At 41.3% G+C, this 12,814-nt stretch overlaps 2 protein-coding genes across 7 annotated transcripts in view; one reads left to right on the forward strand and one right to left on the reverse strand.

The window, feature by feature from the left end:
• CCDC149 (coiled-coil domain containing 149) overlaps positions 1-9,048 on the forward strand; it is a 52,095-nt gene extending 43,047 nt beyond the window's left edge. For 2 of the 6 annotated variants that reach the window (XM_055707088.1, XM_055707104.1), the window contains 3 exons: positions 387-494; positions 4,972-5,562; positions 6,158-9,048. In XM_055707088.1, the coding sequence (XP_055563063.1) occupies positions 387-494; positions 4,972-5,561 (698 nt within the window). In that variant the 3' untranslated portion in view covers position 5,562; positions 6,158-9,048. The remainder of the gene's footprint in view (positions 1-386; positions 495-4,971; positions 5,563-6,157) is intronic. The other 4 variants (XM_055707095.1, XM_055707113.1, XM_055707124.1 and 1 more) reach the window with 3 other exon arrangements.
• Positions 9,049-9,908: 860 nt separating this feature from the next.
• Positions 9,909-11,400, reverse strand: SOD3 (superoxide dismutase 3). Its single transcript, XM_005447484.4, has 2 exons — positions 11,257-11,400; positions 9,909-10,830 (listed from the first exon to the last, which is right to left on the reverse strand). Exon 2 carries the CDS (start codon positions 10,812-10,814, stop codon positions 10,101-10,103), a length of 714 nt encoding a protein of 237 aa, XP_005447541.2. The 5' UTR covers positions 10,815-10,830; positions 11,257-11,400; the 3' UTR covers positions 9,909-10,100.
• Positions 11,401-12,814: the final 1,414 nt, after the last annotated feature.

The raw sequence follows: 12,814 nt of genomic DNA on the forward strand, positions 1-12,814 counted from the left end.
ACAGTCAGAGCTGAACACGTGGTGGTAAGAGCATGCAAATGATCCATTACTCTTTGTAAAACTTTGGGTATGATCTGGTTGTTAATATTCTGAATTGAATGCTAACTGCTAATACAATTTGCTGCATACAGCACCTGGTCTTTCAAAATCTGTCCTTTGCTCAGTATTGCAGGTAAAAACAAACACCTCTTCTATATTTGACTTGCATATTCCAGCTCCAGTACGAACTATTTTTTTCCGTGCTGTAGAAGGATCATTTGAGATGCTTTTCTTGTTCTGTACTTTTCAATAATATTGCAAAAAAAATGTAGGATATGTTTGAATATCATTAGTGCACAATGGATGTAATTGGTGGATTGATGATTCTAACACTTTGGTTGTTTCAGGTGGAAAGGACACCATAACATTCAGTGACCCAGCCTTACCTGTTATACAGCGGTCCAGGTCACCATTGTTAGCGTTTACTGATAAGCCACAGAAAACTGTAATACAAGGTGAGCACCTGGAACGTAAGGAACATGATGAGAGCTGAGCACTCATTTCTTTCCAGAGAAAAAGTAATAAATTTTCATGCTGGGATAGCAGAATGTGAAGTTTCAGTGGTTACAGAGGTTGAATAAGTCATCCACAAGTAAAATGGATAGATGGTCCCAGTACAAATAGCAAAGAAATGACTGAAAAATGACTGTTGAATAGATTGCACAGGGCTAGGGACCGGGTCTTACACCTCACAGAATTTTCCTGCCAGATAACTTGATACTGTGAGAGGTTATTCATGCCATCTATGTTACAATTAACTGTCCCCTGCTCTTTTTCCCTCAGTTAAAATGCACAGTAGGAAAGCGTTCCGTGGAACTGGCTTAGCACTTTCCTGCATTATAGCTGGTATCTAGATGAATGGCTTCCTGATTGCACCCAGTAAATGGAAATACCTGACTCGTTTTCCCAGAGAAATTGATGGCTTTTTTTGTAGTCTTGCATGTGTTTTGTTAAAAATCCTTCCCCAATAGCAAGCTTTAACATCTCTACAAAGTCAAGCTTAACTTTATTTGACAGTAGCAGAAGATAGTGGTTTGCTGATAACTTTGATTTATTTTTTTCCCCACTTCAGTTTTTTTATAATGGATGGGAGATGGATTATTATGCTTGCCTATCAGCATTTGGATAAGCTCTTTAATGGGCATAACATTTTGGTATGCCCAGATCTTACTCAGCTAACCATGAAGCATCATAAACAATTTATTTGTTAGTCCTGAAATTAAATAGATTGTGGCTTAATTTTGACTTTATTATCCATGTCATCATCTGATAAAACTTGACAGCCAGACTTATCATTTTTAATAATCTTGATCAGCTGATATTTTTGCTAAAAATAGAGTGAAACTATAGTGAATATTTCTCCAGTGAGTAATAATAACTCATAAATATTAATTTTTGGCCTGCTTAATCATTGATTTTTAATTAAATCTGCAGTTACTGAAAGTATTTACTTGGTGGCATTGTGCTCTTTCCTTTACGTATTTGTCCTAGGTGAGGTTGGTATTACAGTTTTGATTAAAGCTGCCTGTCAAATCTCATCAGGCCCTGTTTCTGTTGCTTTGTAACACTGCCAAACTTTAGCTCTGGGCTGAAGCTTTCCATGCCGTGTTTTCTACTTCAGCTGATGTTTTTAGTGTCAGCCAAAGAACTTTTTTGTGTTAAATTCTGATGACCACGTGTTTCGGGGTTTTTTTTTTCTTTTATTATTTTATTCTTTTTTTATTTTTATTTTTTTTTTCAAACATGCAAGCATTTAGTTTATAATTGAAAGAAATTTGAAAATGTTTCCACCCTGAGAAAACAGGCTGGAGGTTCCACCCCATTCTAAACCATTCGGTTTTAAATCTCACCTGCTAAAAACGATGAAAACCAAACCAATGATTCTGTTGAGCTTTCTTCAAGCCACCAACACTGATAAAATTCTGTATGCACTGTTCCTTCAAGATAATGTAAGCCCAGAGGGAACAAAACCTGGAGTAGAGAGGAAAGGAGGGCTAAGATCAGGACTCAAGTGATGGGAGGACTAGAGTAGATGGGGATTGACAGTCGAAGGAAGACTGGTCGAGCAGAGGTCAGAGCACAGGAGTAAGGAACCAAAATGCTGACAGTGAAAGCAAGGTGTAATAAAGAAGGCTGAAATCTGGATGAGTAATGGACAGAGTGAGTGTAGGGACTGGATAAACAAAGGGATATAGGGCAGGAGCAAAGAGCTAGGCAGGGGAAGAGAAGAGTAGAAGAAAACAGCCTTGGAGAGAAGACAGACAAGGATTAGACCTGTGGCAGTCATGGGAACAATCAGCTCCCAGTAGGTCATCACCCTCTTTCCTCCTCCCTATCCCAAACAGATCCGTAACAGAGCCAAAGTCAGTCACAGAGATCCTGTCGTTAAACTGGAGTATGTTAAGAAATTACTGTTCTGCCTGCACAGACAGCTTGGTTGTTGCCTTTGCATGTGGCCCAGTGTACCGGATAACCTGTAGTGAGAGCTCAGACAAAATTCATAAACAGGGCCAACTTGTCAGTGGCATAGATGAGCGCATATATGCTACCAGTTGTGCGGGGGATGCCATAGCTTCTAACCATGGGTGGAGCAGCAATAGCTCCTTCTGTTGCTCCACATCCTTCTTCTGAAGGATGCTTGGGGCTGCCATCTTCCCTTTGAAGCCTGGAAAGGCAGCAGTGTGTTTTCAGCTGTAGGGCATGTCCCTGTGCTTGGAGTCGCATGGCTCCTCTGCAGTCAGCAGCTATACGAGTGATACACTGAGTCACCTTTTGTGCCACTCGGCTTAGAGAGTGACTGGCTGCTGTTGAGTCTGAGGAGCTTGGTGCATATTGCAGTTTTTCATCTCTACAGTATACACCTCCAAAATCTGGGGGGGCTTGGCAGCTGGGAAGAATGTAGGAATGTGTTCATCAGCCTTTGTTTACCAAGGATCCTTGGTTTAAAAGTATTCCTGAAATAAAAACAAAACCACTTTTATTTTCCCATAGTTGAATGATCAGTTGAGTGAAAACAGTTGATAAGTAGAATAGCAATGAAATCCTTACATATCTATAAATACTCGGCCTGATGTCACGTTGGGTAGCTATGGTTTTTTAAATAGTACCGCAGATATTTGTTGTCCGTTTGACCCAGGAAACGGTTTTAGCTTTTGCGCTAGCGTACATTCTTTATCGGAACTTTCTGTAATACATCAAATGTTGCTCTCCTTAGATCTACAGATAATCAGAGGACTTTTTCAGGGGTTTTTTTAGCTAATCTATCTGCTTACCCTGGTCTCATCAAGGCCTGTTTTAGTCTGTACTTGTTATCATTGGTTCAGTTAAGCTGGATGGTAGGAGTCTGTAGGATATACTGTGCAGTTCCTGTGTGAAGATGCATTATGACATAGTACAACCGTATGAATTAAAGACTGTCTTGTGCCACAAATCTCGCTTTATCCAATGCACAGGACGGCATAGATTATACTTGAGCAGTACAGTTGCTAATGAACAACTGTTCAGGGTTTTTTCCTCTTCATTGTTGAATGCATTGTTCCTGCTGTATTGCCTGTGTGCTATTTCAAGCATTCCCTGAAGACAAAAGTACTGTTTTTCTAGGAACTTTTCACTGGTGATACAGTGCTTTGAACCAGTTTATCTTCAGAAAATTGCAGCAAGGTGCCGAGATGGTGTTATCCCGTTGTAGAGAGGGGAAACTGAGGCACGCAAGGAATAAGGTAGAGTCCCTGCTAATTTCGAGGGCCAATTTGAGGTACATAAGTTTTGGCTCTTTTTGGAGTACTTTGAGTATGTGTGTTGAAACATACAACATGAGCAGAGCAGTACTGCAAATCAAGCTCCTAGGTTTCCAGCTGAGCGCTCAGATAATGAAGATTAGATCCTGTGGGTGATCACCTTTTGAAAGTTAATTTATCCCTGCCTTTTCCACAGACGTAAATTCCAGCTCTTCAGAGTAGCATTCCCGGCTTCCTTAGTGGTAGTAAAAGTGTCTGTTCCCTTTGTGTCAACCCTTCTCTCACTCACTGGGCAGCTCCCAAATTACAAATGAGGCGGGCTCCTGTATTGCGTAGCTCTGGTCCTCCGGCAGCCAGGCTGCCCTGTGCATTGCACGAAGCAGGATTCCTGCAGGAGAAAGAGTAAAAGCTCATATATTAAAAGATAATGCATCTGCATGAGAAGAGTCTTTTTAAGCTGTCAATGCAGCCATGCTCCTGGCATTTCCTGATTTTCTTTCTTTCTTGACTTCGCAAGCTTATTTTCAATGAGGCTTTTTGTCCTTTACATGGATGGGGACAAATTCTCTCCCTTTAACAAAGCTGTTTGTTTACACATTGCTGTTTTCTCTACTCTGACACTTTGTTCAGTGTTTGCCTTTTGGTATAATGGTATATTTAAAATTCTTCCACTGCTGCTTTGTTTTATGGTGTTACCCAAATTAGAATAATCTTTTATGTTAGGAGAAATGTTGCAGGACCAATAACGAAACGTCATTATTGGATGAAAGCCTGTGGAAAGCTCCAAATGAATGAAGCTTGTGTTACCCTAAAAGTAGTAGGGATGTGGGGATTAATGGTTAAGCTGTGCCAAAATTTTCTGTAGGTGGAGTGCCTTGCTTACAGCTGATACTCCTTTGAAAATTTGCCTGACCCTGCTGTTCTGCAGTATGGTATTGACTATGACTCTCTTAGAGTTGTTGGTGCGAGGGAAAAGACAGGCTGCAAAACAGGGCCAGATCCAGCAAGAAACCGAGTGTTGATTGCTTATCATCTAAGAAATGGGTCTGGGATGGGATAGGGGATCACTCTTAGAAATTCCTTACTGAGGTAAACATCTCTGTGGTTTGGCACTGGTGGTGATGGTCTTCAGGTCAGACATATAATAAATACCTGTAACTGACTAGAGCATCTCGCTGTTCCATTTCTCTTTCAGCAGAACAGAAGGGAGAATGCGATGAAACTTGTGCTGTTGCAAGTGAGTCCCTGGCTCCAGAGGGAACAAACTTAAATAACGGAAACCAAAATAAACATTTTTATCCTTCATTACCCCAGCTACCTTCTGAGGAAGAAGAAATAAACAAGCTTGGAAGTCAGATAATTAAACTGACAGAGCAGGCAGTTGCAGAACTGGAGGGGAAAAGAGCAGGCACTTCTGCAGGGGAGCAGATCACGGTGGTTGGAGCGGAGCTTAATGGTTCATCTGAGGGAGAGTTCCCACTTTCCAGCCCTGACCCGTCTGACCCCACAGATCCCTCAAACTCGGAGAATGAACAAACAGCTGAAACTGAGGCCCTGAAAGACAATGACGAAACCTCAGAGAGTGATTGTGAAATTCCAAATGAAAGAGGGGACCGAAATAGCACCGTGGATGTGGTGCATATTGAGGGCCCTGGAAGGCACAGAGGGCTCAGTGTTACAACTGCACACACAAATAACAGCTTTGAGGAGCTCCCTGAATCTGAAAACAAGAAACCATCTGATCCTGCTGAAAACTGTGAATATTTGGATAACAGCTTGGCTTGAGGTATGAAATCCAGGCCCTCGAGCATCTCACTGTAATCCTTTTGCAGTGTCTGTGCTGCTACGAATATGATTGGTGAAACAGCATGTCATGGGCATGATTTTTACATTGAACTGGTAGTGTTTGTCAAAGGTGTTTTTCTGTTAGTTTTGGCTACAGTGTACCAAAATTACCTAAGGGAAAGAATTAGTGATGAGGTTTAATCATGTTAGGGCTTTTTTTAATGATTTTTGGTTTTTACATAGATTGATTACATTAGTGTAGCAAAGAGACCAATGATAATGATTTATCATATTATCACTAGCCTTCTGTAACATGTATGGTCCTAGGGCTGGACTGTATTTTAATGGTTTTAATCTTCCAAGGATGAAAAATTTGGAGTGATAAACTGAGAAGCATCTTAAGGCTGCAAGCTTTTGCTTGTTTCTCAGACTGCGTTCTGTTTCTCTTTCCATATAGTGATGGGAAATCACATACTTAGAATAAAATCAGTTCCCTTATAAGAAGTTTCTGAAAACCATTGCTGCATCTATATCGTTTCTCGTTACAAACCTTTATATCTTCTGAACTGTACAAAATTTTTCCTTCCCTCTTCCAGCTCATCTCATGAAAATGCAGGCAATTATTTCACCAGATACCGAGAACCCAATTTAATGAAGCCAGAAGTCTTTCTCTGAGAAACAGCAATGCTGTTCCAAAGCAAGGGGAGCAGTAAGAAGAGAACCAGTGACATCTGGTCCACCTACTTGGCACTCTCGGTTACTAGAATTGCATTCCTCAACTTACAGGAGCTGGAACAGCCCTCAGGCTAAGTAACCGGTGGTAGATTTCAGCCTGCTTTAAAAAGGTGCCCTCCTTTTTAAAGGAATCTGTGTCTTTTTTATTTTCTTGTGTTTTGGAATTAAGGATAACTCTTCCTTTCCTCCTCGTTTCACCGGTCTATGGTGTGGTAGGTTTACTTGCATTGTTGCTGCTTTCTTAAACTTCTTCCCTTGTTGATGTTTAGTCATAGGAAAACATTCGGATAACTGGGGAAAAGGGAGGCTGCTGTCTCATTCCCTAGCTTGCTGCTGATGCTGGAGCTGTGCCACTCTGCTCCTGGGAAGGCAGCGACAAGGGAATACTTAATGTTGAAGTTAGCAGCTGTAGGAGAAGGGGAGGCATGTCCTTCCTCTCCTGTTTGTAGCATAAGGAATAGTCTCTGCAGCTGTGGAGCTTCTATGGGCCAGCAGCCGTCAAGGCAATTTTTCTGCTGGCTTGGGACCTAATTGTCTGTAAATGTTCATTTCTCACTCCTAGAACTTGAAACCAATCAGAGAGAATTAAATCAAATTTAATAAAATACCACTAATAAAAAGGAAAATCCCTCCCAGATTGAGTACTTCTTTGACAAATAACTGCCAGCTGCAAATTTTTACAGCCCACTTGTCAGCTAGTGAATAAACAGAGTTTATATTAGCAATACTGACAAACTCGTCTGTATATGGAAGATGAGCTAGCAGGTGCTGCCATAATCAAGGTGTCAGGGTCCATGAACAGTTTGTATTCAGCAGAAGAAAGACTGTATGTAAATTATTACATATAAGGAATGATAGTGGGAAGGTGAAAAATGTAGCTTGTCTCTGTTCTCATGTGTTTTCCCTAGCAGGTGCATCCATGTAACCCTTTCAGTGGCTCTCTGCAGGCAATAAAGCCATTCTGGCAGGGTTCCTCAAATACGTTTCCTTTCTCTTTAAAGGTAATTTGGCATTGCAGCATTTCACTGATATTAAGGAGCAGCCCTAAGGAACAAAAACCATCTGTATATTTAAGCATATTAGGAACATAAAGCAGTAAAAAAAGTTTTTCTTTCATTATCCTGATCACAGTTTAAGCTCCTCATCACCTGAAAACACAAGAAGAGTTTAAGGATCTGAAAGATTGTTATGCTGTTCCTGTTAATTGCAACCGACTGCGTTATTGACTCATTTAGTGACAGCACTGACAAGTCCAAGGAGAAGTAGCTGCAGAAACAGAAATCTCCAGGAGAATGTAGCAGGACTTTTTCCTTTAGTGCTTGAATGTCACATGAAGTAGCATTTTATTCAAGACTTGTTCTTTTCGGTCTCTCACAGACTAATCCTGCACAGAGCTAAATATCAATGCAGTCAGAACTGAGGCAAGCGAGGAAGAAGGTCAAGATTTCAGGTAGCTGAGCTCAGAAATGTTGAAGGTGTTACACTGTTTCCCTGTCCTCTGCCTTTCCTGACCCACAGCTGTGTGAGTTAGCATTTTGCTCCGCGTCTCTTAACAGCCACTTAACACTGTAAATTAATGAAGAGCTTGGTGCAAGACTGAGCAGGTAGAAGCAGTGCTGGACCAACAGCTTTTTAATGCCTCATTCATTGATTCTTTTTAGCGTGTTTTATCTGTGAGAACATAGTGACCCAACAATTAGGATATCTTGGTAATTATTCTGACACCATTTCCCCTCTTAGATGCCATTTTTATATCTTTGCAATCATTAAATTCCAGTAAGATATCTAGATCTCTGGAAACCTCATTTTTAGTGCTATATCCCTGCTGCAGTACTGTCCCACTCCTTTCTGTGCTAGTAAATGTATATTCTAGCTGTGTTTTTAGCCTTCTCCCAGCAACAGAGGACTTCAAAGCCAGGAGACTTGTAAAAACATCTTTGCTGCACTATGTGATAACTAATTGAATATTCTTGTCAGTGTCTTCCTTGGATATTGCTTTAATTGATATTGTGCTGTTAGAACGATGATTCCCCACCCCCCATAAATTAATTAGCATTTTGTTGTGGAATGAACACTACTTCAGGGTTGGTTTTTTTCCTGGGGGTGTGTGCGGGTGTTGGTGTTGGTTTTCTTTGTGTTTTTTAGACTCATGTTCCCTTTAGGACTTTAGAAATGCAGAAGTGACATCCAGACATATAAGCCTTTTTGGTGTTGGGCTTTGGGGGAGCAAACTGGGAAGGGATAGTTGTAGCAGGGGTACGGAGAAGATGCATTTCGCAAACTGATTTTAAGGAGTTTGTCTCGCATAAAAGTGAATTGATGCATTATCAGTGAGAAGGATTTCATTTGAAAATATGATGTTGTGGTTATTTGAAAAACAACACACTGAATTTGTAAAATAAGTGTGTGAAAATGACAGATTAAGAAGCATCTTTTAGAATGTTGCTTTTTTTCTAAGTGAGGCTATTTTTAAGCATATGGGAATTTGTATAATAAAGACAGTGGAATTTCTTTAATCCCTATGAGCTCAGGAATGTATTTCAAAATCTTAACTGAGATTAAGTTGAAAGTCTGCTACGTTTCTAAAAGATAGGATTTTGTTTACCAACTTCTGTTTTGTAGTTTTACTTTCTAAATTATGCAGTTTAATTTATTTGCAAACTTGTCTTTTGTTGCTGCCTGGATTAACTGCACAACATGGTTAAACTGTATTAATACATTTTGTCATCTTTAATAAAAACATTTCCTGATACGCTTGTTCTGCCCGCTTGTTTCCTTTTCTCGGTATCAGATGAATGATAGTCATGAGGTAATGTTTTAGTATTTTCAGTGAGTTATGCTAAATTTAAAAAATAAAGCTTTATTGAGAGAGAGTTTTAAGTCTGATAATTTTCAGACTTAAATCTTTTCACTGTCACTTCTCCCAGTCTAAATTGACTGATTTACTTCCTACGTTTTTGTATGAAGAAACACACTCAGGTTCTTTTGGCTTTGAAAATAATATTTATCTCTGATCTTCTAACTTTATCATCATTGTCTAAGCAGTATTAAAACTTTTGTGTACAACTTAGTGACTTACAGGCACAAACTAGAGACTTTAAGGATTTTTTGCTGGGGAGTGATGGCAAATGAATATTTCTTTTAAGTCTGCTTTCAGATGTAAACATTGTGACTTAGCTATAGCTATGTGGACAATTTGAAATAGTTAAGAAGCTTGTACATGTTTGAGAATAAAACCTGAAAACACAAGTAGAATAACATAATGGATCTAAAGTTTAAAACGGGAATGTCTGTGCTTTTCCTTGTTTTTAGGGGACATCTATTATCCAGGTCTTGCAACACAACACCCAACACTGTTGAAAGGATAGAGATCTTCTTGCCTTTCAGATTTGCAGCTGAATACAGGATAGCATCTAATGAGAGGCGATTTCTTACTCACCTTAACTTTTTTTCCTTGGGCATCTAACTTAACGATCCTTTAAGTGCCCCTTACAGTGCACAGACTCTTTACACACTATCAACTGTATCCGTTAGCACTCTTACTCTACATGCATTCGACTCCCAAACTGCATGAAAGGGAATCTTTTCTCTTCAGGAAAATACATCACAATGTTGAGTTGATGCTGTTTTTATTGATGGGCTTACAGAAAGGAGGCTCTACTAAGTGATACACAGGTCTTACAGGAGCAAGCAAATGGGAATGGAAATCCTTTAGCCATATATCTTAGTGGCCACTGGCACAGCCTAAGGTACTTCGTGCTGCCCAGGCTGCAGCCGGTTCCTGGTCTTCACTTAAGCCTGGTTCTATGTTCGTTTGTTGAGCCCTCTCTTCTTCTTGTCGGTAACCTCAGACAATTTCTCTTCCCACAAGTTCTTGTTGCATATCCCAATCACGCAGCAAGCCAGACGTTTCCCAGCATTTCCATTTTCCAAACTGGCCTTATTGTTGCCCTTGCCCATGTCATCTTCCTGCTCGTGGATCACAACGGATCTGCCCGTGATGGAATATGGACCAAACATAGTGGCGAAGAGATTTGTTTTGTATTTTCTGATTTTGCCTTCTTTAGGAAAAAAGTTGCCGAAATCCCCTGGGTGACGGGGGTGATTCACTCTGAAAGGGTTGTAGTGTCCTCCCGTAGAGTCACAGCCCTTGCTGAGATCCCCAAGCTCATGGATGTGTATAGCTCTACCAGACTGATTGTTATCCAGCGGGAACCCATCCAAGTAAAAAATGGCTTCTAATCTTCCATATGAGTAATACTGTCTGAATAAGACTTGTCCAGACACTTGTGGCTTGTCAGCATCTATTTTGGAGCTGGGCTTCATTTCACAAGTGGCATAAATCATCCCATCCGTCTCGTTACCAGGCATTACCGGGTAAAGCAAATTCTGCCAGAGGTCATTCACTTTTTTCTGTATGTCATGAAACGACTCCTGGCTTGGGTCAGTTTCTTTGTCTGTCATGACACCAGAGGCAGACAGGGCAAGCCCGGTGACCAGAGAAAGGAGCAGAAGCATCCTGGCAATTCGGAGCCTGCAGAAGATACAAGAAGCCACAAAGAATTAAGGGCGTTTTGCAGCTGTATGGCTGGAGAGGCACACAGCCCGTGGCGGGGCTGAGCAGAACAGCTGGACCACGGTCCTGGCAGACTGCTGCTTTCTAGATCTGTCTAATGTGATGAACTGAAACTAAATCAGGATGTATACGCGTGTTTAAACACACAGCTGACACCCGTGACTAACAGAAATACTAGTGATTTTGTATTTTGCACTAGATCTGGATTTTAAAAGCTGTTTCTGTTTCCCTGCAGGAAGTAAGCCAGCCAAAGTGTTACTAAATCTATTTTAAAGTTTGTAGTGATTCCAGCAAGACAGTTTGCCAGGAGGCTTTTGCTGGTCCATCTACTTAATTGCTGTTAGGCAGTAGAAGGGAAAAGTAAAAATCCAACAACTTGATTACCTTGCGGAGCTGCTGCAGAACCCCTCAGTAGTAAGCGCTTTGCCTCGGCTCCTCTAAACCAAGATGTGATCGGACAGAAAGCCAGAGCTGTTTGAAGGTGATGCTACGGGAACTGAGTGTTTGTGTAAAAGTTAGGTAACAAGGGCTCAGGGGAGGCGTCACCGGAGAACCGTGGGAGGGGGGGCAGGCGGGGAGGGAGGGGGAAAACAGTTTTGGGCATTTTTGTTTTGAGCAGGATGAACACTTTGTCCTTTCTTGGTTAGTTCGTTAGTCTGGCCGTCAGTTCTCACCGACATTCAAAAAAAAAAAAAAAAGGAAAAAAAGTTATCGAGCTTTTAAATTAATCTTCCTTTTGATGACTTCATGTGCTTATGTAAAATGAGTGACCTTCAACATGCAGTGAGGGGAGAGGAAGGAGATTTTTTAACTCACAGTCGGGCAGTTTGCTTTCTTACATGCTGGTTGTCGTGGAGCTAGTTTGCATTTTTATTCCTTCATTAGTCAAAATTGAAAGTGGTGCTTGAACAACATGAACAGTTTCAGCTGGACGTATACCAAAGTTTCTGTGGTTTTAAAACCTGTATTTGAACTGGCGATGCAGAGGTACGTTTCAGCAACGCTTTCCGGGGAAGTTTTAGGGCTAGTTAGTGTCTGCTGCTTTACTTGCCAAGTTATCCGCTCCACTGAAACCATTTTTTTCTTCATTTTTGGAGACAGCAGCGATTTCTTTCCAAAGAGAGAAGTCAGCAGTACTGAGGCAGCGCAACATCTGACTGAGGCACAGGGAAATTGTTTCCCAGAGCTGGCTGGAGCACGGGTAGTTCACGTGTGTTTCATCATCCCGTGAGCTGCGAAGTGCTCTCCCCTCGGGGGCATTGCCCTGCCTGCAGCGCTTCCCACAACCGCAGCTGAAACGTGGATTCAGCCATCGCAAGAGCAATTTAACAGGCTGTGATTTCTGTGGAGAGAAAGGAGCAGCTCTTATTACTCAGATTACTCAGAAACAATTCTCAATGCAAGAAAATGGCGAAGAAAATCCTTTTCCCCAGTTCATGTCTCCTGCCAGCTGGGTGAGGAATGGGACTGTCAGCTTCTGGAATGGTAAAATTGTGTGTGTTAATCTTAGCGGTATCGTATACTACTACATCAGATCCAAGATACTCGGTTATCTCAGAGCTGATTTTTTTTCTTTCTGTATGAAGGAGAGCAGAGCCAGAGGAGTGTCAACTATTTGGATCATTAGCCAGGGACTGGAAATACAGTTAACTTCTGCTTGGGATATTGGGATATTGAACATGTCACTTTAGCCCTGGGCTTCAGTTCCTAATCTGTGAAATAGGCCAACCGATATTTCTTTTCTTCAAGGTATTTATGAGTTGTTCAAATTGCTGTGCTTGTGGGAGCCACGCGGCGTTCGGTGGAAGCTGAACCCTAAGGCCGAGAGCCACGGGTGCCTGTTACCCCAAACCTGACGCTACCTCCTTTGCAGCTTCTCCCAAGTTCATTCACTGGCAGTCCCTGAGCTGGGGAAATCCATACTTGTGGCACGGTAATACTA

Source organism: Falco cherrug, chromosome 1 (assembly GCF_023634085.1).
Source record: "Falco cherrug isolate bFalChe1 chromosome 1, bFalChe1.pri, whole genome shotgun sequence".
In the NCBI taxonomy this organism is placed as follows: domain Eukaryota; kingdom Metazoa; phylum Chordata; class Aves; order Falconiformes; family Falconidae; genus Falco; species Falco cherrug.

Excerpts from the sequence above, each read along its gene's own strand:
- SOD3 (XM_005447484.4), bottom strand. The coding sequence starts at position 10,814 with ATGCTTCTGCTCCTTTCTCTGGTCACCGGGCTTGCCCTGTCTGCCTCT.